At 42.2% G+C, this 19,402-nt stretch overlaps 1 protein-coding gene across 13 annotated transcripts in view; it reads left to right on the top strand.

The window, feature by feature from the left end:
* XPOT (exportin for tRNA) overlaps positions 1 to 19,402 on the top strand; it is a 134,611-nt gene that overhangs the window by 80,864 nt on the left and 34,345 nt on the right. For 3 of the 13 annotated variants that reach the window (XM_032644707.1, XM_032644711.1, XM_032644701.1), the window contains one exon: positions 18,889 to 19,022. The exons of 1 other annotated variant lie outside the window; for it this stretch is intronic. In XM_032644707.1, coding sequence (XP_032500598.1) covers positions 18,963 to 19,022 — 60 coding nt within the window. In that variant the 5' untranslated portion in view covers positions 18,889 to 18,962. Of the gene's footprint in view, positions 1 to 15,070; positions 15,501 to 18,263; positions 19,023 to 19,402 lie in introns of those variants that run through there. 9 more of the 13 variants (XM_032644710.1, XM_032644713.1, XM_032644705.1 and 6 more) reach the window with 9 other exon arrangements.

The following is a 19,402-nucleotide window of genomic DNA, read 5'->3' as shown; positions in this document are numbered from 1 at the left end:
ACAACTACCGAAGCCCACACGCCTAGGGCCCAGGCTCTGCAACAAGAGAAGCCACCGCAATGAGAAGCCGGTGCATCGCAATGAGGAGTAGCCCCGGCTCACCGCAACTAGAGAAAGCCCGCTCGAAGCAACAAAGACCCAATGCAGCCAAAAATGAATAAAATTAATTAATTTTTTAAAAAATTAAAAAAAAAAAGAAACAGCCACAATGACTGATAAAGAGTTTATCACTTCTTTCTTCCTCCCACAGTGAGATCTTTGAAATGCAACAAGTGAGTCAAAATAGAGGGGAAAAAAGCTCAAGATAAAAAGAAGTATGCATAACATGGTCTCATATAACTCTCACTATCTCTCAAAATGCATGACACAGATAAACAACACAGGGGTCATCCCATACAAACACAAAAGAAGCATTAAGAGAGCTGAATCTGAGCAGCAGGAGACCCGTGGGAATTTACTCTTGACTCTGCCACTAACTGGCTGTGTTAACTCTGGCCAGTGTGATGAGTTGTCAGTCTCCCAAGTCCCTCAATATTTGGAAATAAGGAAATATGTCCCTTTCTAAGAGGTAAACTGTATGATGGATCTGAGCATCCATTCATTCACTTATTCATTCTTCCAGTTTTACAAGTAGTTATTGACTATCTGCTATGTGTCTGGGAATATAATGCACAGTGAGACAGGGATGAAAAGACAAACAAGGTCCTGCTCTCATGGAGCTTACATTTACTATGGGACATAGACAATAATAAATCACTAAACACATTAATCTTATACTGCAAATAGTAGTAAGTGTTTTGAAACAAAGAGATGTGCTAAGTGTGTTGGGGGAATGGTACTTTAGATTGGGTGAACACAGAAGGCATCCCTGTGGAGGTGATGCTGAATTCAGAAACATGACTGACAAGAAGGGATCAACCCTCTGAAGATCTGAGGAAATGTGTTCCAGATAGGATGACAGGTGCAAAGGCCCTGAGGCAGGAAGAAGAGCAGAAAGAGCTCTGGGAAGAGTGGTAGGAGGTAAGTCAGAGATGGGTCAAACCATGGAGGCTCCTATAGGGAATAAGGAGTTTGCAAGTTCATGCAGACTTTGAAACAGAAGAGTGATATAATTTAATTTATAATTATTATTTAAAAGGATCATCCCAGCTGCTATGTGGAGAGGAATCAATTTGGAGGCAATTTCAGTAGTCTAGATAAGGGACTGGACAAGTGGTGCTAGAAAAAGGAATAAGAAAAATGGGAAAGGTCATAATTAGATATATTTTGGAAGACAAGTGATGGGGTTCAGAACACACTACCCCAAAATATGGTGCCTTGGCATACTGAATACTTTGAGCTGAAGGAATTCAAGAAAACACAGATGCAGGAAAGTCCTTCTGACCTTCCCCAGCCCTCCTCCCCTGAATCAGGTCTTAAGGCCCTCGTGAGAGAGGTGCCCTCCCTATACCCAGAGGAAAGGAACATCCTTATCTCCAAGACAGGGATGTTAAGACAAATCCAAACAAGCAGGCCTTTCTAAAATTTCCCCAGTCTATTACCCTTAGCTTTTTTGAACTTTTTTGAACTATCACATTTTTCTATGACTCTCCATTCTTCATTAAACCTAGTACTAAACACACATAGATTTAACTGTTTCTTCTTTGAGATTTCATTTCCTTGTAAAGGCTCCCATGTCATATAAAATTTTCAGACCTAGAAAAACGTTTTCCTCTTCTACACAAGTCAAGATGACATACTGATGTGTAGGATGAGGAGAGTTGAAGGAAAGATAGAATTAAAGATAATGGAAGATGATGTTACTTCCTAAAATAGGAAAAGCTGAGAGAGGAACACGTTTGGGGGTGGAGATGAGGAATTCTGTTTTTGAACATATTAAACTTGACAAACCCAGTGCACAAATTTTCAAAAAGAATAAATGAGATTTAAAAACAGCTAATATATAGGGACTTCCCTCGTGGTCCAGTGGGTAAGACTCCACGCTGCCAATGCAGGGGGCCTGGGTTCAATCCCTGGTGGGGCAACTAGATCCCGCATGTATGCTGCAACTAAGAGTCCTCATGCCGCAAATAAGACCTGGCGCAGCCTAAATAAATAAATAAAACACCTAATACATAATCAATGCTCAAAAACCAGTTATTTTTTCCCCAAATTTACTAAATCTCCTAAAGAGATCATATCAATCTTACAGATTCAGGAAACTTAGTTGACTTAATATATGTGAATAAAGGTTATTGATAATAATGAAACATGTATGTAGCTCTTCCCATGTGCCAAGTACTATTTTAAGTGTGTTTCATCTATTAATGAAGTTAATCCTCCCAACAGCTCTATAAGGAAGGTGCTGTTATCTCCATTTCACAGATGAAGAAATGGAGGCACAAAGTAGAGGATGAATATACTTGACCAAGTCCACACAGGTAGAAAGCAAAAGCTGAATAAAAATGTATTACTAAATGCCCCGATGTATATTGCAGATAATAAACTGAGAAACAAAGAGACAGATTATGTTGAATATTTAACAAATATTTATTGGCCATCTCACCTGTATCAGGCAATGTTCTAGGAACCAGATAGAGCAATGAGCAAAACAGACCAAAAGACCTGCTCTCATGGGCTCAGTCAAGGAAAAGTGATTTGGAGAAAGAACAACTTGGGCTTAGCCTGGAAACTGTGTAGGATTTGAATACGGGAAGGGGAAAGCAGGAATCCGTTAGCAAACTATAGTGGCCCCTTCGGCACAGCCTGTGACCTGTCGAGCCGAGAATATTTTTTACATTTTTAAAAGGAGGAAGATTATAGATACGACCTTCTGAACATCCTTGAAGGAGGAGGAAGCAAACGCTGCAAGCAAACAGGCCCGGCTATAAAGGTGCATTTGCTGCCTGTTCAAGAAGCCACATGGACCCCAGGATGGCTGGAGAGGAGATATTCACTGAGGAAAGTGGTGAAAGGACAAGGACAAAGAAAGGCAAGAAGTAGAAACAAGGGCTGCTGAAGTTGACAGGTTTTTTTTCTTTGTAGGTGATGGGATGGCATTGAAGGAGAGTGAATCCATAGGAAATCACTGTTCAGGAGAGTTGGTTCTCACACTTGAAAAATGTGTCTAATCTTAGAAGGGCTTAAAGAATAGTATTGTGATGTACAGGACAAGAGCAGAACTCTAGAGCTTTCAAAAGGAACTTTGAAAGGAAACATCTGCCTTTCACAAAAGCTCTGCCCAAACAACCTTGGAAACCCTTTCTTTTAGGATATGAACCATAACAAACACCTACTGAGTGGTGATCATTTTGTAATGTATAGAAATATCAAACCACTATGTTGTACGCCAGAAACTAACATAGTGTTATAAGTCAATTATATATCAACTTTTAAAATAATTTTTAAATATAAATGATTAAAAAACTTACATAAAATTATTTAGGGCTTCCCTGGTGGCGCAGTGGTTGAGAGTCCGCCTGCCGATGCAGGGGACACGGGTTCATGCCCCGGTCCGGGAAGATCCCACATGCCGCGGAGCGGCTGGGCCCGTGAGTCATGGCCGCTGAGCCTGCGCGTCCAGAGCCTGTGCTCCGCAACGGGAGAGGCCACAACAGTGAGAGGCCCGTGTACCGCAAAAAAAAAAAAAAAAAAAAAAAAATTATTTAAATAAAACTGACATTAATTTGTTTTGAAAAAACAAAAATCACCTACTGAGACCTCCAAGTGCACGTGGAACTTGTCTTTGCTAGAACAGAAATCTCACATCTATACTCTGGGTCTAACGTTTTGTTGCTGTTCTTTCAATTTTTTTCCTTAGGGGAGAGAACAGAATTTTATCTGTATATTTGCAAATTTTATCCTAAGTGTAACTGGAATATGAGACATGAACTATGTGGAGAAATCTGGCCAAATGTGGAACAAGAAGGGTAGAGGCCCAGAGGCATAAAGGACTGGTTTGCTTAGGGGCTTTATTGACAGGACAGTAAAAACAAAGGCCAAGTGGGAACCTGAGCCAACTGAAAGTTAAATAACAAGAGACAAACTTGCACAGTAAAATGAGAAGACCTTTGAGAACGGAAAAGTATGTCTAAAGAGGTAGCCTTAGAAAGAGGACAGCACCCTAGTAGAAAAGGAGATTAAACAGTTTATCTTTCAAGAAAGGAGGAACCAGTTCTAAAAAACAAAGCTGCCCGGCACTGAGATGATATACTCCAATGTAATAGATAGCAGGACAACTATATATGACATAACATAGAAATCAGCAAAATTCTCTATGTGGTACCAAGGACAGACATAGTGTTATTAATTCGTTATTAATTGACACTAGATAAAGCAATCTGGGGACACCCATTTTTCACACACCCTATGGAGCTTAGCACAAGCCACTGAAATGTAACAATAACTATAATAAAAACCCAGAAAAAGAAATTAAGACATTTGTGCTTGGCATGATTATACTTATTTCTCACTGAAACAATACATTTTAACAATTACCCATTTTAAAACCACGTAAGAGAAAACACTTCTTTATTGAATTCCTATTGCTGTTGTTACACATTACCATAAACTTGTGGTATTAAACAACGCAAACTTATTTTCTTACAGTTCTGGGGTCAGAAATCTGATATGGGTTTCACTGGTCTAAAACCAAGGTATCAGCAAGACTGCATTCTTTCTGGAGGCTCTAGGGAAAAACCTGTTTCTGTGCCTTTTCCAGCTTTTAGAGGCTGCGCACATTCCTTGGTTCGTGGCCCCCTTCCAACTTCAAAACCAGTAGTCTTTCTTACGCTGCATCACTCTGCTGCTGACTCTTCTTCTGCCTCCCTTTTCCACTTTTAAGGATTTTGTGATTACATTCGCCCTATGCAGATAATCCAAGATAATCTCCCTATTTTAAGGTCAGCTGATTAGCTAGCAACCTTAATTCTATCTGCAACTGTAATTCCCCTTTGCCATGTAACGTAAAACAGGTTCTGGAGATATCTTTTGGGAGCCATTATTCTGCCTACCACAACTTTAAACAAAGTTAAACTATATTGTGTAAGATGGACTTTAAATCTATCAACAATGCTGAAATCTTAGATTTGTTTGGCACCTTTATAGACATTACACATTCTTCTATATGCCTGAAAGGTAAACTCTGTAAATCGAGTACAGAGTTTACCTTGTAAACTAAATAAATTGGTATGTCTTTTTGTAATATTCTTGGCTTGGGAGGCCTAGGGAGCTTTACTGTACTTTGCAGATTCTGACAGCTTAGAAAGAAATATATATAACAACTACTGAAATATGTAGTATTTCATATAAATAAATAAATTGGTATGCCTTTTTGTAATATTCTTGGCTTGGGAGGCCTAGGGAGCTTTACTGTACTTTTCAGATTCTGACAGCTTAGAAAGAAATACATATAACAACTACTGAAATATGTATACTGTCTCTTTTTGGGGAGAGTAACAATATCCTAAAATCACTATTTTCTATTAAAAGAATACATGTTTACACTGCAGACACTAGAAGAAGTTGAGTGTTTAATGTTTTCTAAAACATTTGGTCAGAAATTTAATTTTTTTTTAATTTTAGTTCAAGAGAATGCAAACAGTAGCAGTGAGGAAAAGGCAGTTTTACTTCCAGCTTTGGCTCAAATAAAGCAAAGAAATTAGCATAGTGATATCAGCCCACGGCAGTATTTTAAGTAGAAAAAGAAAGCATTTACTTTTTTCATTTATTTATTTATTTTTAATTTATTTATTTTATTCATTCTTTTATTTTCCTCTACATTGGGTCTTCATTGCTGCGTGCAGGCTTTCTCTAGCCACGGTGCAGTGCACGGGCTTCTCATTGCAGTGGCTTGTTGCGGAGCACGGGCTCTAGGCACGCGAGTTTCAGTAGTTGTGGCTCGCAGGTTCTAGAGCGCAGGCTCCGTAGTTGTGGGGCATGGGCTTAGCTGCTCCGCGGCATGTGGGATCTTCCCGGACCAGGGCTCAAACCCATGTCCCCTGCATTAGCAGGCGGATTCTTAACTACTGTGCCACCAGGGAAGCCCTACTTTTTTCATTTAATTTTATTATTTTCTTACAGACATGTTCCAAACAAGCTATGATTTTCTTGGCAAAACAGCTCTATCAGGGCTTCCCTGGTGGCGCAGTGGTTGAGAGTCCGCCTGCTGATGCAGGGGACACGGGTTCATGCCCCGGTCCGGGAAGATCCCACGTGCCACAGAGCGGCTGGGCCCGTGAGCCATGGCCGCTGAGCCTGCGCGTCCGGAGCCTGTGCTCCGCAACGGGAGAGGCCACAGCAGTGAGAGGTCCGCGTACCGCAAAAATAAAATAAATAAATAAATAAATAAATAAAAATAAAAAAACAGCTCTATCAAGAGTCTCGCCAACCTCTCCCTTGAGGGACACAGAGACTAGGGCAAAGGAAAGAAAAACGAGGCTAGACACCTGTCCCCAATGGAAAAAGGAAGAACACACCTGAAGAGCAGCTCAGACAAAGGGAGCCAAGGGGGAAAAACAGTAATTGGAGAGAGACTGCTTCAAGCTGTTGCTGATTTATAAGGTAAATCTATTCCTGGACGAAAGGGATACAGTAGCAGCACACTAAAAACTGGGACAGATTGTATCTCCTTCAAGGCTCTGCTCTTATGACACTCCTTCCAGGAAGTTTTCCCAGCATGGCCTGAGCCCAGTTTGGATGAATGATCCGCCTGAGATTGCCAGGCATCCCATGCGCATCTCATTAATGCATGCATGCATTCATTCATTAATTCATTTATTCACTTAACTCATATTGAGCACCTAACACGCTCTAAGCCCTAAAAATAAAAAAATAAACAAGGCATAATAGCATTTATCACATGGCATTTATTTGTCCTGGTGTTGGCTTTCTGTCTCTCCCATAGCAGCTTCTGGGATGGCGCCCTATTTCACTTTTGCATCCTCACTGTCTAGACAGTGCTTGGCAAGGCTAGATGCTTAATGAACTTAGGAATGACCTCAAAGCGTACTTCTGATAGGGGGCTATGTTCTCCAAATCTGTATTTGAGGGGACAGGGGATGACCGGTACACAAGATGAGAACGGTAAAAGCATCTTTATTCAGAGTGCATACAGAACCCCCCCAAGAAGGGGGATTCTCGCGAGCCCGCCCGCGCGCCTCACCAGGTCAATGGCCGCGATGTTCCGGAGCGCCACGACTCGCCGGATGGACTGGAGCGGGTTCTCGGTCAGGTAGATGAGCCGGTCACTGAGCAGCACGTACTTTAAGGTGTGTTTCCCCGTGTCGGACACCACGATGCACTGCTCGTAGGCGCGGATGGCGTCGTAGACCTCGGGCCGGCAGATGCCTCCGCAGGAACGCGTCCAGGCGGCTGTTCTTACGCGCGGGGAAACCGGCCCGCGCGGGGCTGGCCATGCGGGGCGCCCGCTGCAGGGCCGAGGGCTGAGAGTGGTGGACGCCTCCGCGCAGCCCCGCCTCCGCGCCACCCGCGCTAGAACCCACGCGCGCCACGAAGCCGTCGCCACCCCCGGGCGCTGGGTGCCGGGCCCCGGGATTCGGAGACCAAATCCTGGGTCCGTCTCCTTGGAGCATCACCAACCCCCCTCCCGGCCCCGCCCCCGCTCCCCCCCAATCCTGGTCTCAACCCCAGACAACAGTGGGCGGGCCGCGACGCCGGTCCCCCAGGTTCCTTGCTGGCAAGCATCCTGGGCCCTCCTCTCACCCCGGCCCCCTACCCTCGCCTACTCCAGCTGTTGCAGACCAAGCCATTTCTTACAAACCGTGTGGAAGCCTCGGTTTTAGTCAGGTTTTCTATTAGAAACTTGAATGACATGTAATTTACCGATTTATTTATTAAATATTTTAAAATATATTTATTTTTAAACAGAACAATCCTAGAGCCCTATTAAGATCAATCACACAGGTTTATCATTCGATTATAACACTGCATGGCATAGCTCTCTAATTTTTATGAGTAGAAACGTAGCTTTTCTTTCTCCAACGACATAAAATCAGACAGAAGAAAATCTTATAAATTGTTTTGAGCACACCCAAGCCTACCTAATGGATATGTTTCTGTTCCCAGTGCCCAGGACAATGCCCTGTAGGCAGTCGGAACTCAATCTGTGTAGGATGAATGAATGGGTGAAGCCTGCATCTTGAACAAATTGAAGCTTAGAGGTTGAGAAATGCTGATCGTGCAGCCTTGAGACTGCAGGGTAGTAAAAGTACTGCTTAGTTTTTACAGACCATGAATAACTTATTATAAATTAGGTTAGAGAGATGAGAAGGACACAGCAACAGAAACTTGCCTCCAATAACTCTAGGTGAGAACTTTCATTTTAATTTCAAATCCTAGAAAAGTCATTCTCCCTTCCTGCTCACTCACCATATTACCATATACCATATATTACCATAAACCATATTACCATATGGTTTGCATATGGTAATGCAAACCATATATTTATATTTTGTTTGATTTGCTCCAGCTACCTGCAACCCAGAATCGAATTACATATTCTTTATTGCATTTTATATTCTCCTTTTCCTCATATTTTACTATGGCATACTGTATGTTGTAAGCAATTTCAAATCCTTTGTGGAGAGTATAAATAAATTAAAATGCATAAACTTATTGTAGACTAAATCGCTGCAAAAGGGAACTGAGAAGAAATGTTTGGATGTGACTAAAGAAGTCTGAGGAACTCGATAGCAGCAAAGAAGTAGAAACAATATTTCTTTTTTTGGCGAGAATGTATTTGGTGAATAAGGAGAGAAGAGCCACCTGCTGACAAAATTTTAAATGACCTAGCATTTCAAGTTTTCTTGGAATCTGATCATACATCTGACTCTTCATAACTTCATACCTGGAGCCCCAGAGGCATGGCTATTTCCTCTGAAATAAAGACTATTCGCTATGTAACCCATTCTAGAATTTGTTGCCTCAAACCAACAGAAGGCAAAGGCCCTTCAGCTTTGCCAAATAGCCACACCTCACAAGAGTGGTTGAAAAGAACCTAGGGGTAAGACAGGAATAAAGACGCAGACCTACTGGAGAACAGACTTGAGGATATGGGGAGGGGGAAGCGTGAACTGTGACAGGGCAAGAGAGAGGCATGGACATATATACACTAACAAACGTAAGGTAGATAGCTAGTGGGAAGCAGCCTCGTGGCACAGGGATATCGCTTAGTGCTTTGTGACCGCCTGGAGGGGTGGGATAGGGAGGGTGGGAGGGAGGGAGACGCAAGAGGGAAGAGATATGGGAACATATGTATATGTATAACTGATTCAATTTGTTATAAAGCAGAAACTAACACACCATTTGTAAAGCAATTTTACCCCAATAAAGATGTTAAAAAAAAAAAAAAGAAAAGTAAATGGCTACTGCAGAGGTGGAATGTGAGGAAAGTGGGGAAAGGCATCAGTCCAGACTGCTATTTCGTGTCTCTTGGGCTCCCTGTTCCATACCCACTTCCTGGGACTAAGAAACAGAATTACTGGATCAGGACCGGAAAAGACAGCATATCTGCTCTGTCAGGAATCCCACCATAAATGAGCTTTTGGTGATAAGGGTACTAGGCTTAACAAATGTTGCACATGAAGAAGGGAATTTAACAAAGGGTCTGGTGGTTAAGGTGAGCTCAGTTAAATTTTTAACTTTGTGGCACACAGAGAAGGCAGTATCTTGGTTTCCAGTCACTTGTTTTTCTATACTGTTGCCAGTGTAACAGCAAAGTTCGGATCACAGGAAAGGGGTTTCATATAGGAGAAAGATCCCTGGATTTGGAGTCAGGAGAACTGGATTAGAGCACTAATCCTGTTGCTCAGTATCTGAGATTTTTGGAAAGTCACTTCACCTTTTTGAGCCTCATTTGACCATTCGTAAAATGAAACTAGTACTAATTTATGCCCTACTAACCAAAGAGCTGATGTGAGGAGCAAAGGCAATGACTTATGAGTTCTGAAAGCACTACAGACATGCAAAGTATCCATATTCCCTTATCTTTTGGTAAGCTTTATGAGGATAGTTAACATAAATACACCCTACATAAGCATTTATTCCTTATCTTCTAAATCCATCCAAACTCAGGAAGCATTTGGTACAGATCCTATGCAATCAAGCACTTAAGGGATGTTTCTTGATAAAACTATCCAAAGGAATGGAACATTACTTACCTGGAACTAATACCCAAAGGCACTCTCCTTAACCAGAAGAACAGAATAGCCTTAGGTCTAAGGATGAGAGGACAGTAGTGTTGAGCCAGATGACGTGGTTCAAATTCCAGGTCCCACTCAGTAGTTTAAAAAATTACATTGTACAACTTTATTTATTTGGCCACACTGCACGGCATGCGGGATCCTAGTTCCCCAACCAGTGATCAAACCTGGGCCCTCGGCAGGGAGAGTATGAAGTCTTAACCACTGGACTGCCAGGGAGTTCCTGGACAACTTACCTTAATTGCTCAGTGCCCCAGTTTCCTGATCTGTGGAATGGGGTAATAGTACCAACCCCATAGAGTTATTATGAGGATTAGCAATGTTTCTAAGTACTTAGAACAGGTACCTAGAACAGAGCGACAATGTGTAAGTGTTTTAAAAATAAATTGAACAAGTATGTGATTTCCTGGTACATATATGGTCATTTAGTTCCCCATATACAAAGTAGTAATATTAAACTCTTCCTTGTTGGGTGCTAGCCTAACTTTTTAAACTTTAGATTAAGGCTCAAGACAACATCTAATCTACATGCACAAATATACAAACAAAAGAATGGCATTTTTACCTTTTTTTTTTTTTAGTTGCATTTTTGGTGGAGAAATGAGCAGTGGGCCATAGGTCGTAAGAATCCTGTAAGGATTTCAAACTAGAAGTACCCTTCAGTGGGTCTAGGGATCCCAAGTGTTCCCATCTCCCAGCGTGAAACTAAAGACAGTATGTATAGAGAGATACTTGAAGCCTGTAGTAGGTAAATAGAACCTGCACTTTTAAAGGTGTCTGAATTAGGAATCCCTTGGTATTTCTACTTAGTATTAATGGATACTGACCATTTAAATATCTACAACATTAGCAGTCAACTGACATATAGAGAAGAGGAGGTATCATTATGATAAAGTCTAAGGAAACATGCAAATGCCTTGGATTAAAACAAACAACTTTTTCTTTTACTAAATAATGCCCCAGTGCTCTGTTCTGCCTCAGGCTTCCTGCTTCACACCCACTTACTCTAAAAGAAACCAATGATTGGACTAGAACCCAATAAAGACAGCTCACCTGACCTATTTTCCGACTTCTTTCTCGGCCAGGAAACCCATCATGAATGAGCTTTTGGTGACAATGACACTAGGCTTAATAAGCTTTGAGACAAATAAGAGAATCTGACACAGAACTCAGTGGTTATCAGCTCATATTATATTATTTGGGTTCAATTCAATACATTTCACAGATATTTACAGAGAAATTATTACCCATAAACAGAATCAGGATAAAACTTATTTTCAGTCTTCAAGAATTGATTAATAGGTAAGACAACCACACAAATTTAATACAAAACAAAGACATATTAAAATATATTAATGACATGAGAGGTATGAGAAAAAAAGCACAACATCAAAGAAATGATCAAATAAGCCTGGTTATGGAAATGTGGAAACACTTCTTGAGGGAGGTAGCATTCAATAAATTCTCAAAGAGTGAATGAAACTTTCTTTTTTTCCTTTTATTATAGTCAGTTTAAAAAAATTTTTTTTAATGAATGGACTACATGTTCACTGTGAATTTTTTTTAAATCCAAAAAGGTACAAGGAAGATAACAAAAATCACCTGCAGTCTCACAACCTAAAGATAACTTTCAAGAAATGGATAAGTTTCCTTCAGTAAGTCCATGAGAGAAGCTTTGAAAGCCTAATGTAAGGTAGAGGAAATAAGGAAAGGAACAGAAAAGATAGATGTGACAGCACTATGCTGAAATTGAACTGGATCACTGAACATGAAAGCAACAAACTGACCCTAAGAGCACTGAGTTATGTTGAGGAGTTGAATGCATTGGTAGAAATAGCCACATCAGGAGGGAGATGTATTTTGTGGGTAAGATCACGACTTTGGTTCTGGACATGTTAAGAGTTGACATACTGGTGAGATGTGTAGGTGTCTTGTAACACGTTAGGAGTAGAGAATCTTAGAACCAGAAGTAGAGAATGGGAGATTATCTTCATAGAAATGAGTGTTGAAGCCATGGAAATAATTACTGAGAGCAAGTGCAGAAAACAGAAAGCCAGGTGGCTAAGAAGGCAACTTTGGGGAAGACATGGTAAAGAGAACAAAAGTAGGAGTGCAGTGAAGACAGAGTAGTCATCAAAAAAAATAAAAGGATTTTGAGGATAACACAGGGTCAGAGTCAAGAGAGGAATTTCAAGGAGGAAGGAGATAGTCAACAGAAAAGTTGAAATAAATTAATAAAAATGGTCACAGGGTTGGATCATTTGTAAGAGTTTTAGTAGAGTGATTTGGGAACAGAAAACAGATTACAATAAGTGAGAGACTGGAAGATTAAGTGTAGGCAACATATATGGTGTCCTGAAGACAGGAAATCTAGAATCAAGAATCTAGGGTTCTAGCCCACCATTTACTAGCTATGTGGATAAGTTACTTAAAATAGATCCACCTGTTTTTTATTTATTTATTTATTTATTTATTTATTTTTGGCTGCATTGGGTCTTCGTTGCTGCGCATGGGCTTTCTCTAGTTGCGGCGAGTGGGGGCTACTCTGTTTTGGTGCGCGGGCTTCTCATTCCGGTGGCTTTTCTTGTTGCAGAGCACAGGCTCTAGGTGCACGGGCTTCAGTAGTTGTGGCGCGTGAGCTCAGTAGTTGTGGCTCATTGGCTCTAGAGCACAGGCTCAGTAGTTGTGGCGCACGGGCTTAGTTGCTCCGCGGCATGTGGGATTTTCCGAGACCAGGGCTCGAACCCATGTCCCCTGCACTGGCAGGCGGATTCTTAACCACTGCGCCACCAAGGAAGCCCCTGTTTCCTTTTCTGTAAATTAAAAATGATGATCATGATCATGATATCTGCTCCATCCCTACAAGGTTAAGAGGAACAAATTAGAAAAGTTATATGGAGACATATTGTAAACCATAATGAAATATATAAATGTTATCTACCCTAATTCTTTCAAGTACTCTGGCAATTGAAAAAAAAGGGAAATATGGGACAGGAACAATGTTTTATTTTTATAAGAGAGGTGCCTCACCATATTTATAGGAAGAAAAATTGACTTAGCACAATAGTTCTACAGTGTCATCACCGTTTAGTGGACCTTCATTTGAGAGACAGGGGTTAGAAGCACAGACTCTAGGGCCGGACTATGCGCGTTTGAATCCCAGTTCTGCTACTTAACTTTTATGCACTGCTGTTTCCTCATCTATAAAATGGGCGTAATGATAGTACCTTGTTGTGTGGATTAACATCTGAACATTCAGGACTGTTTCTGGCACATAATAAATGCTCCAAAATGTTGCCAATTAGTACATACAAGCATTGCCATATGCAAGCACACATGCTTTAAGTTAAAATAATCACAGCTCTTTGTCAACATTTTGATAACTGGCATTTTATGTTAGTCTGAGATGGGAAACTGTCCATCCCTTTATGGATGGGGGAACCAGAATACGGAATGGTCAAATTTAATATCCCTCTCAGATCCTCTTCAGGTAGATTCCAAGTAGTTTCCTTATTTGTTACGAAATAACATGAATTTACAAAATTCAGAGGTTTTTTACAATCCTAGGCATTTGAACTACCATAAAGGGCCAGTGTTATTAGATAAACTGTAGATAAGCTATAGATACTAGATAAGCTGTAGATAAACTTCCCCATATGAAGTATCCACAAAATAAATTTACAAATGAAAAAGGCAAATATAGATGGTAACAATACAATAGACTGTATTTTGAGGGTCTTTAGGATGATACAGTGGAATACACTGAACATATGACAGACTTTGGAGCCACTTAGACCACGATTAGCATTAGGCCTCCATATTGTTCACTTATTGAATTGTAACTACAGGCTGGCATGGTATTAGACGCTAGGGATACACTGTAATAGCACAGGAATCCTAGCCTGACATTTTAAACGAGTAAATTACAAGCGTGATGCAAAAGTGATTCGAGATTCTTTATATATGAAATGCCTGGTGCAGTGTCTCGCACATGGCCGGTCACTAAATAAATGTAGCTGTTAAATGGTTACATTAATTTTATTCTACTTTTCCTTCCATTCCCCTCCCCCAAGTTTTGTTTTTCACTGTAGTTCCAGTGAGGGCAACCTAGTCTGTATTCAGTACATACTTAACAATCAACAATGAAACCTAAATAACGAGCACTTATTGTATGCCAAACACATGTATTAATTTAATCCTGCCAACAACACTTTGAGGTCAATATGATTATCATCCACCGTTTCACTGATGAGTAAACTTAAGTACAGATAGATTATGTAACGCGCCTGAAACTGAGGTTAACAACTAGTGAGCGGGGTGGTTGGTGACGGAAGTAGGGCGAGCTGTGATCCAAATCTACGCAGCTTGTGCCCACACTACCTCTACTCAGTATTAACAAACTAATCGGTGAATGAATAAACGAAGTAACAGTATCATAGAAGGAACCTACGAATAGGACTTCCTAAGAAAGCGCTCCTTCTTTTCACGAATGACAAATACTGGTACGTTTAAAAAGAAAATTTTTAATTTTCAGCTTTCCTCGGAGGATCCTCACGCGGGGGAACACGTGGGACCACAAAAGAGAATAATTAAACAACTGACTCACACGTGGTTTGGACCACGTGGTGAGGCTCTCCGGGGCTCCATACTCTAACCTGCCGACTACCTACTAAAGCCTTTATGGAACGTGCTAAGCAAACCCAACCCTGAGTCTCTGTCCTGGCGCAGAAACAGCAAGTGACTCTACAGCCGGGAGAGATTCCCACGAACCCCCACCCCAGCACGCACCAGAGACCCCGGCGACCACGTCTCCTGGCGAGCGCCCGGCGAGCGCGTGCGCCCCATTGCCCGGAAGTGTCGCCCTGCACATTGCATGCTGGGAGTTGTAGGCTCTCGGTCCAGGTTCGCGGGCCGTAGTCCGCACTCTCCGTGAGGCTGCAGGCTTTGGTCCGCGCGGCTCCGACGCGGGGAGCGCGCTTCGCGCTGACTCAGCGGCGACGGCGGCGGCAGCGTTAGCTGGCCCTCGCGCTCTTTCCCTTCCTGGGGCGCCGATCCCGCCTGCCAGCTTGCTAGCTTGCCTGCCCGGCGCCACGCAATAGAAGGCGCCAGGGGACGCGGAGCGGCGAGAGGCGCGCGGCCCCGGCCAGCTCTGTCTCCGGGGTTAGCGCTGCGGCCGTGGCGGAGGACGACGGTGACAAGGGCGAGTGCCGCTCTCCCTGCTCCCTGCTTGCGGCGCCGCTCCGCTCTGCTGACCGGCCCTCGGGAGTGCAGGCTGGGAGGCGGGATGGAGTGATAGGGAAGGTGACTCGGGGCTCGGGGCGGGACTCGGACCCGACTCGGTCCACGCGAGGCTGCGGGGAAGTTGGCCGGGAGGACTGGCCCGGGGATCCCCCATGTCGGGGAGTGGTGCGGGTCGGGCCCTGCATGGCGATGCTCCCAGAGGCTAGGCGGACTGGGTGGGGGTGGGTACAAGCTGCGGCCGCCGAGACTGAGCGCGTCCCCAGTGCGTGGCCGCTCGTTGCCGGGTGTTTCATCACCCGAATTGCCACGAGGCTCCCTTTAGGGGAGGGATCCGGGGGAAGGAAGGGGCCAAGGCCGGTCGAGGAGGGCCCCCATTGCCTGTGGCCCCCGATATAGTAAAAGTGGCCGATCCCGTTTGTAATACTTGTAGCGTGTCCCACCAGTTTCAACTGCAGACACCTCAGACTTGATTCCTCCCACCCCACCCCCGACCCCCGTCCCAGGACAAAAAAAAGTATTATTTCTGTGTAGTAATTTGCCAGCACGGCACGCCATTTTTGCTTTTCCCTTCCTCACAATTCTGCAGGAGTAGAGAAGCGTGATGTTTCCCTGTAACCCGAAAAAAGGAGTACCTTTTGAAAGTGCTAATTGTAACAACTAGCACTGTTTGAAAGTGCTAGTTGTTACTGAGGGAAGTTACGTTTTATTAAAGCGACTTGTCAGAGTGGTGTTAAAAGGCTGGAAAGATTCAGTCCTGGTCTTTGATCAGTCTTCAGTAGGTATAGAGGAATTTTTCCAGATTGTTTTGATTCTTGATTTAATGGCTATACATGGGAGAGTTAGGGCTGGATATTTCGAGTATGTTGCTCGCCTTCCCCCGGAACATTTGCTAGATGCGTAATTGAAGTGTTTATCACATTGTAACAAATGTTTAAGCCTGCACCGCTATGCGGTGTTAGAACATTATGCGCAACCTTTTACTGGGAAAATTGTCACCTTTTTGCAGAGGTTGTAACTTTTCCGTTTTTTGCATACATGTAAGTAATTTACCATTGCATGTTGATTATTATCCAAGTGCCTTCTCCGTGGGGGATTCTTTCTGTGCTGACAACTGTAACAAGTTTTGTTTCCTTAAGTTGTTTTGTTTCCGATGTTTTTACTTAGGACCACTTGCTGTTTCCCTTGGTAGAATCGGAGTGACCAAGTTTACGCAATTTTCCCTAAAGCCATGCCAAATTCAAGGAATCTTTTATAGGACTTAATCTGGGATTCATAGAAATTCAGATTGTCTTTCCTTTCTGTGTGTGCATTTTTCAGGGGAATTGTCGTCAAATTTTCAACAGTACCTTTTTGGTTTTCCATCTGTTCAAAATGCCAGTTTACTAGTATAAGAAATCTAGGGCTTCCCTGATGGCGCAGTGGTTGGGGGTCCGCCTGCCGATACAGGAGACACAAGTTCGTGCCCCGGTCCGGGAAGATCCCACATGCCGCGGAGCGGCTGGGTCCGTGAGCCATGGCCGCTGAGCCTGTGCGTCCGGAGCCTGTGCGTCCGGAGCCTGTGCTCCGCAGCGGGAGAGGCCACAGCAGTGAGAGGCCCGCGTACGGCAAAAAAAAAAAAAGAAAGAAAGAAAGAAAGAAATCTAGATTACTCCAAGTAGTTCCCATTCCCCCGTGTGCCTAGCTCTGAATGATAGATAAGCTATTGAGGACCCACTAGGTGCCAGGCACGCTTTTACATACCTTATCTCATTGAAGTCTTTGCAACTTTATGAGTCAGATGCTCTTTTTCCCATTTCATAGAAAGGGCTCTCTCTCTCAGGTTTGGTAGTTGTCTATGTGGCCCTAGTTTGAAAATGACAAGATCAGAGTACCAATACAGGTCTTTCCAAATCCAAAATGTATGTTATATTATGTCCTAGGGACACAATGACAAATACTCAGACAGTCCCTCCTTCCCTTTAAGGTTAATGAGAGAAAAGTAGTAAGCAGACAGTGACAATGTATCAGCATTTAGGTGGGGCATCTAATCCAGTTTGGGAGAGTTGAACAATAGAGGTCAAAGAAGCGTTTTTGAAAGAGGTGGCCTCTAGGCTGAATTCTGAAGAACAAGCAGAGGTTAACTAAGTAACAAGGAAAGAGCAATGTGTCCGAAGAAGATGAAAGGCAGAATACCACTGGCCTTGCTGGGTTAGGGTACAGAATGGTGAGGAGTCGTTGAAAAGTGTTTGGATCTTAATCCTGAGGGCAGTGGGGAGTTACACTGCCCCTCTGTAGTCTGCAAGTATGATGGTAATAGTAAGAGAAGGGGTCAAGCTTTCTTCTCCAAGGCTCTCAGCACATATCCTGATTTATCATTTGATTCAGGCAGAGCCAGGGAGACAGAAAAGCATGTTGTAGTAGGAGTCTTCTAACCTGGATCTGATCCTGGTCTTACCATTCCCGAAAGGCTGTGACCCCCTTCCACACCACATCCCCCATTTAGGTACTTGACCCCTTTAGGCTCTGATCTTCTCTTTGGTTAGATCAGTTATGGTCTAATTGGTTATGATAATTTTTTTTTAAAAAGCCTTACAACCTTTTAATAGGAGTAGTAAGATCTGGTCTCCCTACCTCAGGTAGAGTTTGTTCTTTGTTTCTGCAGATAAATAAACAGTTTATCAGAAACCAAGTTGCCTTTAGGGCTGGTCATGTTCTTACTTGAGAATGTTAGACCCTATATTGTGAAAAAATGCAGTATTTTCCGGAGACTAAAAGAAGTTCTTAAATAAGAAAAATCAGTGTTGTCAATTTTTATAGCTACTGTTAGAAAACAGTTTTTGAAATACATTTCTGGAATTGGGCTGGCAAGAGCAGAGATCTGTAAAAGGCAGAGCTAGCCCATTTTTCAAAAGCTAAATGACTTGTTTTTCACTCTTTAGCTCCTTTTTCATTTGACTTCTCCTGAAGTACTTGGTAGACTCTCCAGAAAGGCACTCTGAGATCCGTATTTAGTCAGCCATTCTAATTTTTTTTTAAAGGATTGTGATATTGATAAATGGCAGTAAGCAAGTATTAGTGTAATAAGATGATCTGGATTTGTCTTTTTTTTAACTTAATGTAGTTGCACAATTGCACTTTACTGGAGATGGTAATAACATAAATTAGATACTTCTATTTCAAGAAAAAGAATGACTTTCTGTACTTTATTGATGATCTTGAAGAAAAACCTTTGAGAACCTTAATGGCATACCTTAGATTTTTAGAAATTACACATTAGCGGAGTATTTAGCAGACCCAATCTTCTGAGACTTAGGCTCCTTTAGTTGTAATTTGGATAGGTTCAAAAGAAGTTCTTTTAACTCTTAAACTTCTTTGCATAATGTTACCGCTTGTTATGATATTCTGGATAAGCACCTATTTTGTTTATCAAGTATTGTTTTCTTTCAACTTTGTGTGTGTGTGTGTGCAGATGTTTGTGGATTCTTCTGTGGGATCAGAGGGCACGCCTATTGTAATCAGAAAACTCCAAGTATAGCAGCAGGGATGGATGAACAGGCTCTTTTAGGGCTAAATCCAAATGCTGATTCAGACTTCAGGCAAAGGGTAAGTTAAGTCGGCTTAATTATTTTTTAAAGCATGTTACGGAAAGATTTGCATTAGAGGACTTGAATCAAAAATATACATCTGATAAAGGTCTAATTTGGGTGGAAGTGAATAGAGAAACAAATTTGAGGTATTTGACTATATTCTGAATACAGAAACAGTGAGTGATTGTGATTTATTTTCTCTTAAGTTGGCTTAAAAGTATTAAAATCTCATGTAATTCAAGGCAGGTCTTTATGTCACATCACTATTTCTAATTATTTAAAAGTTGTAATGCAAAGGATCCTTCAAGGGACTTTCCATAGTAGCCGGTGTGCATATTATATTTTCCCATCGCTTGGTTTGGTCTAAACAAGTTGCTTAACCCTCATGTTAGTGAT

Source organism: Phocoena sinus, chromosome 10 (assembly GCF_008692025.1).
Source record: "Phocoena sinus isolate mPhoSin1 chromosome 10, mPhoSin1.pri, whole genome shotgun sequence".
Classification (NCBI taxonomy): Eukaryota; Metazoa; Chordata; class Mammalia; order Artiodactyla; family Phocoenidae; genus Phocoena; species Phocoena sinus.
This window is presented reverse-complemented; position numbering and strand designations above follow the sequence as displayed.